The 20719-nt window shown below is 26.8% G+C and overlaps 1 protein-coding gene across 1 annotated transcript; it reads right to left on the bottom strand.

Moving 5' to 3' along the window:
- Window positions 1-4979: 4979 nt before the first annotated feature.
- Window positions 4980-20295, bottom strand: LOC115715052 (phenylacetaldehyde oxime monooxygenase CYP71AN24). The gene is made up of 2 exons (XM_030643844.2): window positions 19123-20295; window positions 4980-5745 (listed from the first exon to the last, which is right to left on the bottom strand). Exons 1-2 carry the CDS (start codon window positions 20071-20073, stop codon window positions 5131-5133), a joined length of 1566 nt encoding a protein of 521 aa, XP_030499704.2. The 5' UTR covers window positions 20074-20295; the 3' UTR covers window positions 4980-5130.
- Between the last annotated feature and the right edge of the window lie 424 nt (window positions 20296-20719).

Raw genomic sequence — 20719 nt, 5'->3', positions numbered from 1 at the left:
TTGGCTTTTATTTACCTTTTCCACGGGTGGTTCCTCTTTGGGAGTTTGTGAAGGAGCACTGGAAGTCTCTCCAATTTCGAGATTTTGAACCTCATCTCCCAAACCTTCAATATCATCATCTAAACTTTTGCTTACAGGCGGGTTAGTCTCATCAAAGGCAACATGAATAGATTCTTCAACAACATTAGTTCTTTTGTTATAAATTCTATAAGCTTTACTATGTGTTGAATACCCTATAAAAATTCCAACATCGGATTTCGCATCAAATTTTCCAAGGTTGTCCTTGGTGTTTAAAATGTAGCATTTACATCCAAAAACTTTAAAATAGCCAAAGTTGGGTTTTCTCCCTTTCCAAAGCTCATAAGGGGTTTTATTCATGTTGGGCCTAATGAAAACACGATTTAAAATATAACAAGAAGTATTGACGGCCTCGGCCCAAAAATATTTTGGCAATGAGATTTCATTTAGCATTGACCTAGCCATTTCTTGAATTGTTCTATTCTTCCTTTCGACAACTCCATTTTGTTGTGGAGTTCTTGGTGCCGAAAAGTTATGGTTAAAACCATGTTCATCACAAAACAATTCTAAGGCATCATTGTCAAACTCACCACCATGGTCACTCCTAACGGAGGTAATAGAATATCCTTTTTCATTTTGCACACTTTTACAAAATTTGACAAAGTTTTCTAAAACATCACTTTTAAGAGTCAAGAAAATAACCCAAGTAAATCTTGAAAAATCATCAACAATTACAAATGCATAGTATTTACCACCAAGACTAGCAATTCTAGAAGGACCAAATAAATCAATATGAAGCAATTGCAACTGTCTAGTAGTTGAAATCTCTTTCTTGGAATGAAAAGATGTTTTAATTTGTTTTCCAAATTGGCATGCATCACAAAGTTTATCTTTAACAAAAGGAATAGATGGCAAACCAATAACAAGATCTTTTCTAACCAATTTTGAAATAGAATCCATACTAGCATGTCCTAATCTTCTATGCCACAACCAAGAATTATCATTCATAACGGTTAAACATTTATTTTTACTATCAAATGAATCAACATCAATAACATACACATTATCCTTCCTTACTCCATGGAAAATAACTTCATTGGTTGAAACATTTTCAATGGAGCATTTTGAGGATTCAAACACAACACGAAAACCTATATCACATAATTGACTAATACTAAGCAAGTTATGTTTAAGATTATCAACAAGAAGCACATTTTTAATACATGGAGAGTATATGTTACCGATATCACCAATGCCCAAGATTTTTCCTTTTGAATTGTCTCCAAAGGTGACAAAGCCACTTTCCTTGCTTTTAAAGCTTGAAAATCTTGATGGATCACCGGTCATATGCTTTGAACATCCACTATCCAAGAACCATAAGCTTTGGCTCTTTCTTGTTGATTCCTACAAAAACAAGTTCATTTGTTGGCTTTTGGTACCCATATAACTTTGGGTCTATTCTTGTTAGTTCTAGAACCCTTTGGTACCCATTTAGTCTTGCCTAGATATGCAAATTTCTTCACATGACAATAGGAAATAGTATGACCATCTCGGTTACAATATGTGCATGTAAAGTGAGGTAGACTAGATGATTTCACAAAAAAGTTTCTCAAGAACTTTTGTTTTCTACTAGGATCATAACCAATACCATTTTTTGAAAAGCCACATGATTGGTTTCCTACCATGAGATCATAGCCTTCTTTACCTCTAGTGAAAGTATATATGTCATTTTTTAGGCTTCTCACATGGGCTTTTAACTCAACAATTTCTTTCTTATGTGAAGCACATGTAGCACATTGAGATTTCGCTATAAGTTCTTTTTCATTTATTTTCAAAATCTCAATTTCTTTTAAAAGCATGTTGGTCTTCTCTCTAAGGGTTTGATTTTTAACAAGCAATTTACCAAAATCATCAAATAGTTCCTTAAATGAATTAGACAACTCATCATATGACATATCTAAGTTATCACCATCATTTTCGCTATCACAATCATTTTGGTTAGAAATGCTTATCCCATCATCAAGTGCCATCATACACATGTTTGCTACTTCATTCTTTCCTTCTTCTTCGGAGTCCTCTTCATCACTATTGAGCCAATCCGCCAACATTGCCCTTCCTTTGTATTTGTTCTTCTTCCTCATTGGACAATCCATCTTCATATGTCCGGGCTTCTTGCACTAAAGCAAATTGGTGGATCATCTTTGCTTTTTCTTTCTTTTGAGTCACTCCCTCTTTGTGGCTTCTTCCCAAAGTTCTTTTTGAATTTCATGAACTTTTTGTATTTCTTAGAGAAGAGTGTCAAGTCCTCCATGTTACTACATAAGCTTTCCTCATCTTCTTCACTAATGGCATGGGAGGAGGAAGACTTGAATGCAATAGTCTTCTTTTTCTTCTCAACTTCCTCTTCTTCTTGAGCACTCATGAAAATTTCATGGTTCATGAGTGAGCCAATTAGTTCTTCCAAGGGAAGTGTTGAGAGATCCTAGGCTTCTTGAATGGCAACCACCTTTCCTTGATAAGCCTTGGTGAGACTTCTCAAAATCTTGGTCACCATATCCTTTTGAGTAAGTACCTTGCCAAGAGAGTTCAAACCCTTAGTAATTGTAGTGAAGCGAGTATACATGTTAGCAATGGTTTCATCCGCTTTCATCTTAAAGTTCTCATATTGAGTGGAATAAATTTGAATTTTAGTTTCCTTCATAGCACTAGTTCCTTGATGAGTAACTTCAAGCATTTTCTTATCATTTTCATCATATGCTTCATAAGTCTTAATTACTTCAACACCAGTTATGACATGTTTAGCAACATAAGGACCACTAGACACAATATGCCACAAATCATAGTCTATAGACTGAAGGTAAGTTTCTATTCTAATTTTCCAATAAGGAAAATCTACTCCATTGAAGTATGGTGCTCTATTTGTGCTAAAACCTTCTAACATGTTATTTTGTGAATTACTTGGAAACGCCATGCTCTAGATTGTGAAATCTAATCAAATGATTTGAGCCCTTGCTCTGATACCAATTGTTAGCCCAAGATATGTTTCCAAGACAGGAGTGAATTGGAAATTTAAACTAATTTCGGTAAATTAAAACTTTTAACACAAAATTTTGCAATTACTCAATTAATCAAATAAAAGCAAGTAGTATGGCAAGCAATATATTAAGACAAATAATTATACTTGTGAAGTAAAGAGTTTAAGGATTAGAAAATGCAAACTCTCGATTTTTACAAGGTTCGGTAGAGCTATGCCACCTACGTCCTTGGTCTTCAAAGCTATGGACCTAGCTTTGAGTTCCAATATCGAGCCAAGTTAACGGGCTTGACTAACCCTTACAACCGGGAAATTTTCACCAAGGTATTTCCAAATCTCTTACAATAGTTTCGCACCCCCGAGGACTATTAACCTCTTCCTCGGATTGTTGAAGTGCCAATCTCACTATTACCGGGTTGTTTACAATACCGGTGCCAACCTCACCTCAATCACAATATGGAAAGGTGTTTGATATTACAAGCTAAAATCACTCTAGAAATATGATGATACAATGGAAACCTAGAGTGAAAAGCAAGCACACTCAAGATGAATAAAATCAAATTTTGGCTCAAAGTGTGTGAAAAGTGTTTGTTTGGATTTCAAACTTGGAAGCTCATTAATCTCACTTAGATAGGTTAGATATTTGAAAAAAATGCTCAACCAACTTATTTTTTGAAAGAAAAATCGAGTTTATATAGTGTTGAAGACAAAAATAGCCGTTTATAGCTGTTAGCACGTTTCCCGAGGTGAGGTCAGCCGTGAACCGGAATTTCGGATGGGAACCGGAATTTTGGATTGATGACAACCGGAATTCCGGATGCCAACCGGAATTCCGGATGCCAACCGGAATTCCGGATGACTGACCAGAGGCAAAAATGCCATTTTTCGGGACTTAAACGTGCATAACTTCTTACTCGATTATCCGATTTCAGAAATTCCAACTTTGTTCTCTTAGTTAAACAAAATGTGATTTAGAAATTCAATCAAAAAAAATTTTGAACTATCGTGTGAGAAAACTTGTTGCACAAGTTAGTGAATGGGCCAAAATTTAAATTTATAAAACTTAGTGTGCTATGCAAATCACTTTGACAAGACTGAAGTAAATTTATACCATTTGATTTTGAGTAGTCTTGATGTAGATGAGCCTCCTAGCTTGATTTGCATGTTTTGATCCCATGTTGACTTTTCCCGAGAGGTGACCTTGACTTTGACTTTAACTTTGACTTTCGAGTTGACTTTTGACTTTGGGCTTTTGAAGACCTCTTTTGAATATGTTCTTGAGTTGTTGATCCCTTGATGAATCTTTTGCTCTTGATATGCTTGTTGAATCCATTTAGTGTTGCTTTCAAAAGTTTGGTAAAAATACCAAAATATTTATTTTCTCTTTTAAATTTGCTACAAAATCAATAAATCATTAGTAACACATAATAATCAAATATTTGTTAATCATCAAAACAAGGAGATCTAAAAGTTTGAGTTAACAGTTTGGTGAGACAAGACCCTACCTGTCTATAGTGGATGGGACAGTTGAGGGTGTGAGTTGTCTGTCTACGTCTTGGAAAGGTGCGTGTCAGAAAAGGAGTGGGGGAAATACCCAAAAATATTTAATTTTGGTTGTAGACTTGTTTTTTCACTTGTACGGATGGGACAGTCAACAGTACTACTCCGAGGAATGCGCTGCACAAGTTAGGACCAAATGCGATAAGGGGATCTGGGAGGTCTCGACCCTTCGCGGAGATTCAATCATATTCAAATTATATCCAAATGATACATAGGACCGGTACGACATTACGAGAGGATATCCTCCTCCCAGAGCTATATGTTCTTGAGCACCAACATAATTAGTCACTAGTTACCTCTCGACTGGACCCCACTGGACAACTAGTTGTTCGCTAGGAAGCCACGTGTATCAACAAAAATTCAGGACAACAATAATAATAATAATTCCATTAATTATTGGAGAAAAATAATAATATTCTTTCAACTATAAAACAGCAAGGCATTAATACAGATAATAGCTACGCGCCATTAATCAACATATTTAATTTTAAAGGCACATTCAGATTAAGATTAATTAATTAAGGCGTGTAGGGTATCGGTTTAAGAAAAAGAGGAACTTTTAGACCAACAGTGATCCCATAAACTTCACTCATGTCGACTTCATTTGTGTTTAGTTTCCAATCAAACCAATACAAGAGATTAGCCATCAAATACTCAACTGCTACAGTTCCAAACATGATCCCAGGGCATCTTCTTCTACCAAAACCAAATGGTATAAACTGGAAGTACTCTTGGCCCCCTTTGTAATAATCTACAGGGCTATTCTCGAATCTCTCTGGTATGAACTCGTCTGGTTGGTCCCACGAGTTTGGGTCTCTTTGAATGGCCCATGCATTTATTATCACTTTTGTTCCCGCAGGAATTGTATATCGGCCACCGCCAATTTGAACAACCTCTGTTGTTTTGCGAGGCACAAGAAGAGGAACTGGTGGGTGTAACCTTAGAGTCTCTTTCACAACACATTTGAAGTAATCCAACTTGTCTAACTCATTAATATCCACTCTTCCCTTGTCTACCATTATTCTTCTCACTTCTTCTTGTGTTTTCTTCATTACTCTTGGATTTCTCATTAATTCTGCCATTATCCACTCTGATGTTGTTGAAGTAGTTTCTATTCCTCCAAAAAACATATCCTGATCAATCCATCAAATTCATATATATATATTAATAGAAAGGCGAACACAACAATTTTAAAGGAAATTATATAGTTATATTATTAATTATATAAAGTATATGTATTTAATTTTTTTGGTACCTAAATATTAGTATTACATTAAAAGCTTACTTTTAAATAACTTAACCAAATAATATTAAAAAGAATAACTAAAATAGATAAATAATTATTTAATAAAATTTGAGAATTAAACATATCTAGTAGTACTATTCATAAATAAATAAATAAGGTAATAGTGTATTCTTTTTTATTTTTTTGACATTCAGATAATTTTAAAAATGTGAAATGCTAAAAGGTACGATTAGTGCTTAGTATTCTTCTTAATATTATATTATTGTTGGTGTAATTAAGTATCGATCGTCTCATATAATTTAATGTAATAACTTTTAGAAATTAAAACAACACTAACCAATCATATAATGCTACCTCTAGAAGGTGATGGGTACTGGTGCCCAATAGCAATGCCCTTTTAATATTAATTATTCTTTATAATACATTGTACATCATAGTTATCTAAAATATATACCTTGCAAATTTTTGAAAAATTCAAAATAATTTAACGTACAAAAATTCAGATTCACATAGCCTATTGCACGTGTGTGACTTGTTTATTTTATACTAGCCTAAAATAAACAAAAAAATTGATTGAACCCTACTTTTTGTATACATTGTAAATTATTTTGAAGTTATTAAAATTTTACAAAATGTCTTAAATAATTGTAATATACATGATTATATAAAAAGTAAATTATAACTATTCAAGATATCGAAAACACGAAAAGAGTATATCGGTACACCAAGGTGCACCGTAAAAACATCTTATAAATTATATGTAAAATATCTAAAAGCATCTTAGACAAAAAAAGTAACTTTAAGTATCAATATATATAAAGCTAAAATATTATACGGTGACATGACACTCTATAATCTCTTCAAATACCTCTATATATTCTCTTCTTAATTCTCTTATTTTTTAATATTTTTATTAAGTTTATAAATATTAATTTATTAATTAATTAAAAAAATATTCATATACAATTCAAATTTTTTAAAAATATTATTAATAATAATAATTAGTTAAAAATATATAAAATCATGCATCACCCTCTCTTAATCGTATATATCAAACCTTAAATCTCAAATCTCAAATCTCAAATAAAGTATATAACCCTAACTTACACTCTTCTTTCTAAACCATTTTTTCTTTAGGCTTAGTCACCTTCTTTATTTAATTTAATTTTTTTAATAAACCAGACACTGTTCTTTATTTTGAGGTTTAGGCATATGTATTTTTTTATTGAGTGTGTGAGCCATCAATTATGGATAAGAGAGTTTCTTGAGCTTTCAACAAAATTGTGAGATTTCAAATATGCAATCTTAGTTTTATTTTCATTATTGTAGTTTTGATGAAGTGCATGCATTTTCGTTCGATTTATTATAAACATCTTTCTTTTTTTTTTTTTTGATCTTCATATCATTTACTATGAAATTATAAAAAAGAGAGTGTAGTGTTCCATATGATTGTGTTTTCTAAAAGAGTGTTTTGGAAACAAAAATTTGAATTTTGTAAGTGAAAAATTATTTTAAAAATGTGATTGGTTGTAGTGTAATTTTGTGTTTTTGAGTTTTAAAAAATTAGATTTGTGATTGGTTGGGAATCCCAAAATATAAAAGTAAGAGAGTATTTGAAGAGTTTTTAAGTTCAATGATTTAAAAACATAGAAAACATAAAATTGATGTTTTCATTTTTTGACTTAAAACTCAAAATCATATTCAAATTTAGTTTTTGAAAACACCAAACCAATCAAGTATTTTTATGTGAACCCCCACATTTTAAGCTTTTAAAAACATAAAATTGTTTTCAAATTCCAAACCAATCAAGTATTTTTTTTGGTAATCCATAATAAATGAGTTTAAAGATCATGTTAATTAATCGATGACTCAAATATTATTTCATTATTTTAATAAAATATATAATTTTAGTTAGATAAATATATATTTTGATAATTTTAAATATGTATTCCTACATATGGTATAGTTATTAGTTTTATAAATTTATGTATATCAAGCGTTAATGACAAGCCTATATATACAATAACTATACCCCATCTTATAATTTTCTCTCATTTCATATCCTTTAATAAAAAAAAATCTCGGCATGCAAAGCTTTAACGACGTTATTAAAAGGTAATTATATTGCGATTTAATATTATTATAGACGTATAACATTAATTCTCATAATTTTTTTAATTATATGTGCTTAGTTTGCAATAAATATATAAACTTGATTATTTTTTCGAGTGATAATTATAGTATGATATTTATCTATTAAAAATATTTAATTGAATTTAATGAAAAATTTAATAAGAAATCTAAATATTTGATTAAATTTAAATTTAATAAGATATTAATAATAAATCCTTCCAAACTTATTTATTAATTTTTTCTTTTAATGAACTTATCACATTAATATTTAAAAATAAATTAATATAATGCTAAATCTATATTTTTTTGGGGGGTAAATCTATAATTTTTTTATCTCTACCTAAATCTAAATTGTTTTATTATTTAAATTTATAAAAATATCCTTAATAATCTCATCTAATTAAATATATATATATATATGGAGGAGGTTGCAATGGTTACACTTTTATTGTAACTATATTTTTTTTAGCCATTGGATCACTATTAAATGGTTGTGATTAATTTAGAAATTAAATAAAAGTAAACAAAAAAAATGACATGTAACCTGATATTAACCCGTTAATTTATTTCTTTATAAAATTTTAATTAAGATTAATTATATATTAAAATTAAATTAAGTATAATTATTAATTAATTTTTTGCAATTTATTATTAAAGAATGATCTTTTAGCAATTTTTTTTACACTTAAATTATATAAATTTTTTTAACAAAACTCTTTATAATTTAAAATTATACACACATAATTTCATAATTAAAGTTTTATATAATTTCATAATTAAAATTTTATTATATTTATAATTTTAATTTAAAATTATTACACTTAATTATTTAATTTTTTTTATTTAAATATTTAAAAAGTAAAAAATAAAATAGATTAGAGTGAGAAAGAAGAGAGTGACTTAATGGCAGATGGTTTGAAATTGTGTTTGAAGATTACGTTCATTGCCCGGTTGTCCCTCACTCCTTGCCCAAGACCACGTCCATCATCTCTTACAAAATGACGATCTATACTTTTATTCCAAAACCTCTACACTCCACTATTTATCGTGCGCCAACCATCTATATATTTATGTAGTTTTGGTTGATTTAAACTTTGTTGACAATGGATAATAATTCTATATAACCCACCATTGAAGAAATAAAGGCAAGTGCAATTGTATTCATTTGTGTCATTCTTTGGGAATTTTTAGTACTATTTGGTCACCAAGGAAAAAATATGTACAGTATTGGGATTATATCATATTCATTTAGAGTGTCATTCTGTATGCTTTCAATGAAGGGTTCTTCATTGCAAGGAATTGTGGGAACTCTCATTGGATGATCAAATCAAAATTATTGTTTTAGCTTATTTAAGATAGTAGAGACATAAGAATTGAGATAGCTGGGAGAGTCTAGAGAGAATAATAAATTCATATATTCTTTATTAATTGGTTAAATGAACCAATAGTTCTATTTAACAAGTCATGACCACTCTTCACACAGACAACTAAATATGTTCTTACACTAATAAATTACTAAACTAAAGAGTAATATTTGTTATTATTTTCTGTTCTTTAATATTTGTTTAAGAAAGGGGTGTATCAGCTTGACTTAGCAAGTCTTGGAATGATGGCTGGTTCAAGAGTGAGATATAAGAAGGGTAGCTCAATGGTTAGGCATGTTGTTTACTCTCGTAAGGTTTGATGCCACATCATCTAATTATAAAAAAAAATAATTTTTTAAAACTTTATTAGAGGGGTGACTATTCAATGGTTACATTTTTATTGTAACCATCATGGTTACATTTTTCTTTGACCTGTAATAGTAGGTAAACATTCTTTTTTTAGAATTAATTAATTATAATTAACTATTTTCTTAAAATAATTAATTAAATATTTAACAAGACCTCTTTTAGCAATTAATATTTATAAATAATTTTTTATTTATATTTAAATTCTTACTATAATTATTTTAACAATTAAGCCATTTAATTATAATATTTACAATAAAATTTATTTTTTTACAAAAATTAAACTTCTTTTTACACAAATTAAAATTCTCTTCTTATAATAAATTTTTAAATAATTAATTATTTTTAAATGATATTTAATTATTTTGTTACAATTAGATGAACTAAGTATGAGACCTCAAGCTAGTCAATCGATAATAAGTGTAGCCATTTTTTTTAAAAAAAAAAAAAAATCCTTCAACTTATCTTACTTTTTTTTACTTTTAAATATTTAAATAAAAAAATTAAATAATTAAGTGTAATAATTTAAAATTAAGATTACAAGTATAATAAAATTTAAATTATGAAATTATAAGTGCATAATTTTAAATTATAAAATGTTTTGTTATAAAATTTTAAATAATTTAAGTGCAAAAAAATAAATTGCTAAAAGATCCTTATATAGTAATAAATTGCAAAAAATTAATTAATAATTATAATTAATTTAATTTAAAATATAATTAATCTTAATTAAAGTTTTATAAGGAAATAAATTATAAGGTTACTTTCAGGTTACAAGTTATTTATTATTTATTTTTATTTAATTTCTAAATTAATCACAACCATTTTATAATAATCCAATAGCTTAAAAAATATAACTATGATGGTTACAATAAAAATGTAACCATTGAAACCTCTTCCATATATATATAAAAAGCTGACATATGTGTATAAATTAACTTAAAAAAGTCATCTATTTATTCTATCATTAATTATCTCATTTTTTTTTTTAATTTAAAAGTTATATGTATCATTATAAGGTTTCTTTGAGCTTAAGCACAATTTAGGTTTTGTTTGAATAAATATTTTCCTTTGCTAATAAAAAAATTATATATGACTGTGGTATGTTAAAAAATCTCAGTTAATAATTTTTTGTAATGAAAAAAAAAATACTATATATACAGTTGATAAGGGGGCTTTCATTAATATATTATTTTTTTTCTATTTAATTTAATTTTTAAATATCAATATATATATCTATTCTATATAAAGTGTGTCTATATAACTAAAATTCTTGGTTTATGAGAAATTTATGGGTGACTTTTTATTTTTATTTAATAAAATAATAAAATATTATTTATATATAATAAAATAATAATAAAATAAATCCTATTAATATTTGAATTGATATTTAGTATATTTCAACTCTATATATAATCACAACTATAACTCTAGAAATTAAAAATATATATATATATAAAATAATCGTCCATTTTATTTATATTATTTAGAATAATTCATTGTGGTTCAAGATCACAATGAACAGAAAAAGTGGCAAAAATACAAATGTAGTTCAAAATCATAGTAAACTAAGAAAGAATGAGAAGAGATTATTAAGCATTAAATATTCTCAGTAAACACACTCAAAGAATCGCATTGAGAGAGGAAAAAAAAAGAATACCAATTGTGATATATATAAATAAATAAAAGCGAAGAATATTATATAATTATTTATATTCTATATAAAGTGTGCCTATATAACATAATTCTTGATTTATGGAAAATTGATGAGTGACTTTTTATTTATATTAAAAAATAATGATTTATTAATAAAAATAAAATGGTTTATTAATTTTAAAAATACAATTTTAAAAATTAAAAAGTAAAAACAAAACCAAACCAAACAGATTTTTTAAAACTACCAACCAATCAAAAATTTTTGTGTGGACTCATCTTTTAAATTTTCAGAAACATAAAACTTTTTTGAATTTTAAACTAATCAAGCCTTTGTATATATGTACAGTTTGATAATAGATATATATGGTGTGGATTTTTAAATAAATTTAATTTTGTAGGTGAAAAAAATGACAAAATTGGTTGTAAATCACAAAGAGATAATTGAGGTTGAAAGGATGAGTAGGGAATTGAATATAGTTTATGATCGTAGATGTATATTTATATTAAAAATAAAATGATTTATTAATAAAAATAAAATGGTTTATGAGAAATTCATGGTTTAAAATATTTAATTTGATATCTTAATTATTAATAAATAATACCAAAAATATTATCTACGATCATATAAGAATTTTATTCTAAAACTATACGATCATAGATTAAGTGGTCAAGGTCCAAAGAAAAATAACAATTTCTTATAATCTGAAATCAAGACACGAAAAACAGAAACTAATTGAATAAGACTCTATTCAATTGAGGTGTCGACCATGCATGGTAAGTAAAAAGCTATATATTAAATTTTATGTCATGATACAATTAAAAATTAAATAAGAATTTACTACTATTTATATATATTATATATATATATTGCTAAAGATGCAAAAGTATTGCATTTATATATCCCACGATGTTTCAAAAATACTTTGAAAAGTTCATCTTGAATTAATTATTAATATGTAATAAAAAATATTAGTTATTATACTATTACTTCAAACAAAGGAAAGTTCTAGCGGTGCTTCTACTTTCTAACCATAAACCTCAATTTTGGCTTCTTTAACCAGCTGCCACACACAACTTACTTACTCCGAGTTTATAACCATTTACAATTTTTTAACACTTAAAAAGTTACTGAGTTTGTTTTCTATAGCTCTACTTATTAAGGTAGAAAAATATTTTTAGATTGACTCCATTCTGTTTATTAAATGAATTATTTTCAAGTTGACACATTAACTTAAAAATGACACAATAATGACCTACTACAAAGTATACACTTATATTCATTCTATTTATTGAGAATCAAAACTTCAATCTTCTTCACTAGATTAGCCAGAGACACATAATATTTGGACATAAACACATGACACAATATTATAACTCAAACTCAGAAACACTTAGTCGAAACTTGAATGAATAATGCCACTCTTTTAAGTTTTAAGACTGTATATGACTAGGCAATTTTGGTTATTGTATTATTATTCCTGCTACATAGTTGATCATTTTTAGATTTTTGATTTGAAATTTCGTATTGTGAGCTTTTTAGAGAGTTTCTTATAGACTTCAATGAGTAATAGATTTATATAATTATACCTGGAATAAATTTTCATAATGTTGTTTGGTGGATTCCTATTTTGTTATTAGGTAACATAATATTATTATTCGTTAGGTCTGTCACAATTATTATTAAGTGAGAATGAATCAATTTAAAAACCTTTTACTATATTCAAAGGTAAGATTGATTTTAATATGAGCTTAGTTATATTTAATTTTATTTTGTATATCTATTGTTTTATTTGAAAACATGTGAATAAATGACTACACTATATACAACAATTAAGGACATCACTCCAACTACAGAAAGTTGGAAGAATAAAATGAGAGTGTTAGAAAAATTTGAAAAGCGGACAAATAAGAGTTCACCACACAAATATCAAAAGCGCATGTTAGCAGACAAAAAAGTATACAATCAGTTAATTTATTATTGAAATTGTCAATACTCTACTAATAAATGCTATATTTTCTGAATTTTGCCTGTACTCGCGTTGCAATAAATTATTATTTCATAAATATTTTTTTCCTTAAAAATGAACACAGGGTAATGATGTTGAACCTAATAACTAATATTTTTTTTTTTAATTTTTAATTGTATCACTTTTTAATAACGTAGAAAAAACTAGCATAAAATTTAGTATACGTGCATCGCACGTAACTTTTTACTAGTATATAAAAGAGACATATATATTGAACGGTCACATGTCACTCTAAAATTTCTAAAGATCTTTAATTCTCTCATTTTTTTTATTTTTTATTATTTTTTATTAGATTTATAAATACTAAGGAATTATATAATACGCTAAATATCTTCTAATTTTCTATTTCTTTTATTTTTACTAAAATATCTAAGTCTAAACAATATCTATAATAATAAAATATTAATGATGATTAAATGTTGATTTTCTAACCAAATTTTTTATCTATTCTATATAAAATGTGGCTACATAATAGAATTCTTAGTTTACGATAAATTATTGGGGGACTTTTTTTTAAAAAAGTTTTCTATTAAAAAATAACAGTTTTTTTTATTAAGATGTATTTTAATATTAATTTTAAAATAAATTAATATTACTTTTAAAGTCTAAGTCACCGATATTTTTGGTTTAACCATAATATACTATAACTTAACAGAATATTCCTAATTAATTTTTATTATTTTAAATCCATATAATTAACATCTCTGTTAACTTTTCATCTACCTCTACCATCCACCTTGTATATTATTAATTAAAAAAATGATTACTTTCTAATTTTATAATTTTATAATAATAAAATTATAATTTTTCTCCTTCTTTATTGCAATTGACTTATATTCCATCCATCTCTCAAGCTCAAATCTATTCGCCGATCAACTCCTCCAATGTCAATCACATTGATGGTATAAGTAAAAATACTATTCTTTCCCTTAATGATCAAGAATATTGGAAAGCAATTAAAGATGTTAAATATTTACTTACGGAAAGTAAAGATCTAATCATTTTATTTTATAAAATTCTTAATTTCATACTTTCCTTTATTTACTTATGGCCATTATAAATTATAAGTTTGGTATCACAATAATTGAACTTTGTAATAACACCATGGTTTCGTACTTAAAGTGCATTCTACTTCTATTGTTAATTATGCATCTGTAAAGTTATAATGTAATCTTCATGTGAATTAACATTGTAAATTGTAGATCAGATCAATTTATTTCTTACATATCTTTCAATTATTAGCTGCTACAATAGGTGTATTGTTTAGCTACCGATTAATACTTTGTGTGAAATAGAGAAAGAAAATAAAGAGAAAAAATTACAAAAAGGGACATATACAGGGTGGGCTGTCTGAGATCTAACCATATTTTTTTTTCTCGATAGTTTATCAAGCCATTCATTTACAATTTTATAAATTTCTGTAATATACAAGGTTTGATATTGTTGTCAACTTTTAGAACGATTACTTTAATCAATGACAAAAGAATTGTTATATACAACTTAATTTGCATAAATTATCTAAAGCTATTTAAACTTAAAAAAATAAAAAAAAAATTGATTTATGTAAAATATACTATTCTCTCCATTGAATGGATACAATTGAATATTTTATTTATAAAACTATAAAGATTTTTTTCTTTAAATTTTTGCTTTTTAAGTTTCCATTTCATACTTTATATTACACTTTTTTATTTTCTTTTATTATATGATATTTTCTATGATAACAATTAAAAAATAACAAAATTAATTCCTTATGTCATTGTACTTTAGTCTACTTTCAAACAATGTATGTTATGAAATGTGTTTGGTTTTTATATGGTATTGTTCTTTGGTTTATTTTTAAGATAGAAAATAAAGTAAAATAATAATAAAAAAAAAATTGACTACTTTGTGAATTGGTTAATTTTTTTTAGTTTTGGCTTTTGTATTTCACTAAAGTCATTGAAGGTTATTTATTTTAGATTGTATTGTTATTTGGTTTTTTTTAAATAAAATAAATATTTGAAAATATTAAGTTTGAATATATCTTGAATATTAAGTTTGTAATTACATTATCATAATTTCTTCAATTATATTAAATTATAAAAACTAACATATTGCAATTAGTATTTATTTTAGATTGCAACACCATCATTTAAATTATTTGAATATACATAAAAATTACTACACCCAATAATAAAATAAGTTTTTCTTCAATAAATCACTTTATTAAAAAAATTCAATTAAACTATAATAATAAATTAAATTATATGATTATTTATTGAATCATTCTCATTTATATTATAAAACATCTATCATAAAACTAAGTATATGTGCTTTGCACATAGCTTTCTCCTAGTATATATATATATATATATATATATATACTAGTAAAAAGTTACGTGCGAGGCACGTATACTAAATTTTATGCTAGTTTTTTTTACGTTATTAAAAAGTGATACAATTAAAAATTAAAAAAAATATTATTAGTTATTAGGTTCAACATCATTAGCTCATATTAAAAATCAATCTCACCTTTCAATATAGTGAAAGGTTTTTAAATTGATTCATTTTTACTTAATAATAATTGTGACAGACCTAACGAATAATAATATTATGTTACCTAATAACAAAATAGGAATCCACCAAACAACATTATGAAAATTTATTCCAAGTATAATTATATAAATCTATTACTCATTGAAGTCTATAAGAAACTCTAAAAAGCTCACAATACGAAATTTCACATCAAAAATCTAAAAATGATCAACTATGTAGCAGGAATGATAATACAATAACCAAAATTGCCTAGTCATATACAGTCTTAAAACTTAAAAGAGTGGCATTATTCATTCAAGTTTCGACTAAGTGTTTCTGAGTTTGAGTTATAATATTGTGTCCTGTGTTTATGTCCAAATATTATGTGTGTCTGGCTAATCTAGTGAAGAAGATTGAAGTTTTGATTCTCAATAAATAGAATGAATATAAGTGTATACTTTGTAGTAGGTCATTATTGTGTCATTTTTAAGTTAATGTGTCAACTTGAAAATAATTCATTTAATAAACGGAATGGAGTCAATCTAAAAATATTTTTCTACCTTAATAAGTAGAGCTATAGAAAACAAACTCGGTAACTTTTTGAGTGTTAAAAAATTGTGGTTATAAATTCAGAGTAAGTAACTTGTGTGTGGCAGCTGGTTAAAGAAGCCAAAATTGAGATTTATGATTAGAAAGTAGAAGCACCGCTAGAACTTTCCTTTGTTTGAAGTAATAGTATAATAACTAATATCTTTTATTACATATTAATAATTAATTCAAGATGAACTTTTCAAAGTATTTTTGAAACATCGTGGGATATATAAATGCAATACTTTTGTATAATAGCATGTAGCATATTGTCTTTATTAGTATTTTTTAAATTTTAAAATAAAAATTAAAATTATAAAATATAGCTTAAGAAATTATAACTAAGGTTATAAACTGGTAAAGGTTGTGTTGGAGGCTAGGGTTTTTGCTTTAGAGAGAGAAATTTGTTAGATTAAATTTTGGTAGGATTATTTAGCTAAAATTAATCAATTATAATTAACGTTTTCTAATCAGAATATTCTGTTAACATTTTGACAGAAAAATAAATAATAATTAAACCAAGAATTCTGTTACATAGCTACATTTTATATATAAGAAAATATTTTAAAAAAAAGTCACCCGATAATTTCTCATAAACAAAGAATTCGCCACATTTTATATATTCAGATGTGAAGGCAAATAATTATAACATGATCGAGCCAAAAAAAAAAAAACAAATAGAAAAATTCTTTAGCAATATATATAATATATAAATAGTAGTAAATTCTTGTTTAATTTTTAATTGTATCACGGCATAAAATTTAATATATAGCTTTTTACTTACCATGCATGGTCGACACCTCAATTGAATAGAAAGTCCTATTTAATTAGTTTCTGTTTTTCGTGTCTTGATTTCAGATTATAAGAAATTATTATTTTTCTTTAGACCTTGACCACTTAATCTATGATCGTATAGTTTTAGAATAAAATTCTTATATGATCGTAGATGTATATTTATGGTATTGTTTATTAATAATTAAGATATCAAATTAAATATTTTAAACCATGAATTTCTCATAAATCATTTTATTTTTATTGATAAATCATTTTATTTTTAAGATAAATTAAAAGTTACCCATGAATTTTTCATAAAACCAAGGATTTTGTTATATAAGCACACTTTATATAGAATAGAGATATATATAAAATAGTGGCAGAGAAAAGGTAAAAAAAGTAACATGTTTCCATTTATCGTAAATGGGATGTGTCATTCTCCAAGTACAAAGAAACTATATTCGGTTCCCTACTCATCCCTTCAACCTCAATTATCTCTTTGTGATTTACAAGCAATTTTGTCATTTTTTTCACCTACAAAATTAAATTTATTTAAAAATCCACCCCATATATATTTATTATCAAACTGTACATATATACAAGGGCTTGATTAGTTTAAAATTCAAAAAAGTTTTATGTTTCTGAAAATTTAAAAGATGAGTCCACACGAAATTTTTTGATTAGTTGGTAGTTTTAAAAAATCTGTTTGGTTTGGTTTTGTTTTTACTTTTTAATTTTTAAAATTAATAAACCATTTTATTTTTATTAATAAATTAATTTATTTTTAATATAAATAAAAAGCCACCCATGAATTTCTCAAAAAACTAAAAATTCTATTATATAGACACACTTTATATAGAATAGATACATATATATATATAGATATAAATATAAATAATAACAAATATCGACTACTAATCAATCAAAATAAAACCTTATCTCTAAATTTAAATTTATATTTATTTTCTCTTCATTTTCTTTTGTTTTTTCATAGTGTTTATTCTCAAACTTTAAAAACATAAGAAACAAAACTAATAAAAAACGAAAATCATAAATCAAACTACTTTTTTATACAATTTATTACTTAGTAATCATTAAATCAAAAATATAATTTATTTCATATATATAATTTAAAACTTTTTAATTATCTACGGTAAAGTGCGGATTGTTTATTAGTGTTAAAATATAACAATACACTATATTTTTTAGGGCTCTATTAGAGATGATCTAACATGAAATTTTTAGTTTAGTATGTCATATTCTTTGTTATACATAAAACAATAAAGAAAGCAACTGCATGTTTGGCATCATACAGAAAATCATTTTTTGTAAACAATTTGGCTTGTTTGGCCTTGTTTTTTGAAAACAGTTTTCAGAAAACAAAGTTACAAAAAACAAAAATTTTGAAAACAACAAAATGTTATTTTTTGTTTTAAAAACCAATTTACTTTTGGTTAATATTATTTTTAAAAAACACTAATCAAACATTACTTGTTTTTAAAAACTTCAAAAACTATTTTTTGTTCTCATTTCTAAAAACAATTTTTTTAAAAACAAAAAAACAGAAAACAATACCAAACATGCTCCAAGATTTTTCATTTTCTTTTTCAAAATTCGTTTGTCAATCTATTTTATTATTATTATTATTATTTTACAGGGATTGTCAATCTTTTTTAGAACACCCTATTTTATTGAGATTTGAATAGTTTCTAAATTTTCACGATGTCGATCTTTCTTTTAACTTTGCTTAAAATAAATATGTAGTAATAATTGAAAATAAAATGTAATATAATTTTGAGAGAGAGATGAGATGAGATAATTAAGGGGAGGAGGGAGGACCTGTACGATAGCTTTCAAGCGCTCATCAGTGAGATCCATATTAAACATATTATCCTTTTGGAGTTGTAGAAGTATATCCACAAAGTCTTTAACGCCATTCTCACTTGATTTCATAGCTTTCCGCTCTTCAAATACTTGATTGTAAAAGTTATCCAATTCACCCAAACTGGATTTCAAGTTTCTCATAAACCCACAAACTTCCTCCACCCATTCAAAACAAGGGAAGAAATCTCCAACGCTGAACGCTGTAAGTTGCGCTATAACTTTTTTCATCAGTGTCTCACAAAAGATCATCTTATTATTACCTTTTCCTTCTTCTTCTTCTTCGTGACAACTGTAACGTCGTCCGAGTATACACCTCGACATTATGTTGTTCGATGTCCTTATAAGCATCTCGCACATGTTAACGACACCATCGTCGCCGTTAAGACAAACTTGGCGTATTTTACTCACCAACGATGACACTTCTTCTTCTCGTATTGATTGGAAGGAGAGAACCCTTTTGGAGCTTAGCATTTCCTGGACGCAGAGCTTCCTAGCTTGACGCCAGTTGTTGCCGTAAGAAGCGAAGACGATGTCTTTTCCACCGTAGAAAAGGACGTCTGAAGCTCTAGTATTGAACCGGTCAGAGAAAACAACGTCATGGTTTTTGGCGATTTCTTTTACCATGTCTGGAGACGAAACGACCACAGTCGGGACGCTGCCAAAGTGTAAGAGCATAAGTGGGCCGTACTTTTGAGAGAGGTCTCTAAGGGAACGGTCAACGTGTTCTCCGATCTGGTGAAGGTTACCAATTATGGGCAATCTCGGCGGAGATGGTGGTAAGTTGACCGGTTTTGTGCGGAAAAAGCTTTTGCGAATCAGGAACATAAAAGAAAGAAGAAGAGTAATAAGTGAGAGAAATATTGGTAAGTCTTGCCATGACAGATAGACGTAGTTATCCCTTTCCATTTTTGTAGCTTAGGCAGAAGGTATCATTTGATATATGGCCTGAATTTCAAGTATATTTATGGGAAAAAGTTGAAGTGAGTAAATGAACCATCTTTACTAATCTTTTATATCATTATCCCACTGTACTTGATAAGAATAAGATTGCATTTGTATAACTGTATTAGTGATGTACATTTTTCTTTAAAAAAATAATACCTGAAATTGAAATACACGCACATACATACAATTTAACTTCTTCACATACAAATTAAAAACAATAATATTATTAAAATTCTAATATTACTAGATTTTAAATTTTTGTCATGCTGGCCTCCTGAGAACCTTACAATCTAAAGTCTACACATATGGACATGAAATATTTCCTGTATGCACCACTTGGAATCGATATCTGATTTGTGTGGCTCTCTTTAGACTAGCGGTCTTTGGATTTTGGATCTATTACTTTTTTTCTAAAATAAAAGTAAAATATCCAACCCGAATTTGAACTTTTTCTATAGTTAAAAGAATTTTTTTTTTATTAATATATAAACTGAATCATTGGAACAAGCACGTAAGTGATAGGAGATATCTTGACAGTCACTAGGATAAAACTGAATAATGTCAACTGTTGTTGTAAATACTAGCTGCTACTAAATAATAAAAGAAG

This window comes from Cannabis sativa, chromosome 4, assembly GCF_029168945.1.
Source record: "Cannabis sativa cultivar Pink pepper isolate KNU-18-1 chromosome 4, ASM2916894v1, whole genome shotgun sequence".
Classification (NCBI taxonomy): Eukaryota; Viridiplantae; Streptophyta; class Magnoliopsida; order Rosales; family Cannabaceae; genus Cannabis; species Cannabis sativa.
Note: the sequence above shows the minus strand (reverse complement) of the source record. Positions and strands in the feature narration are given on the sequence as shown.

Excerpts from the sequence above, each read along its gene's own strand:
- LOC115715052 (XM_030643844.2), bottom strand. The coding sequence starts at position 20,073 with ATGGAAAGGGATAACTACGTCTATCTGTCATGGCAAGACTTACCAATA. Across the intron at positions 5,746-19,122 it reads GCTTGAAAGCTATCGTACAG|GATATGTTTTTTGGAGGAAT; the intron begins GTCCTCCCTCCT and ends TGGATTGATCAG.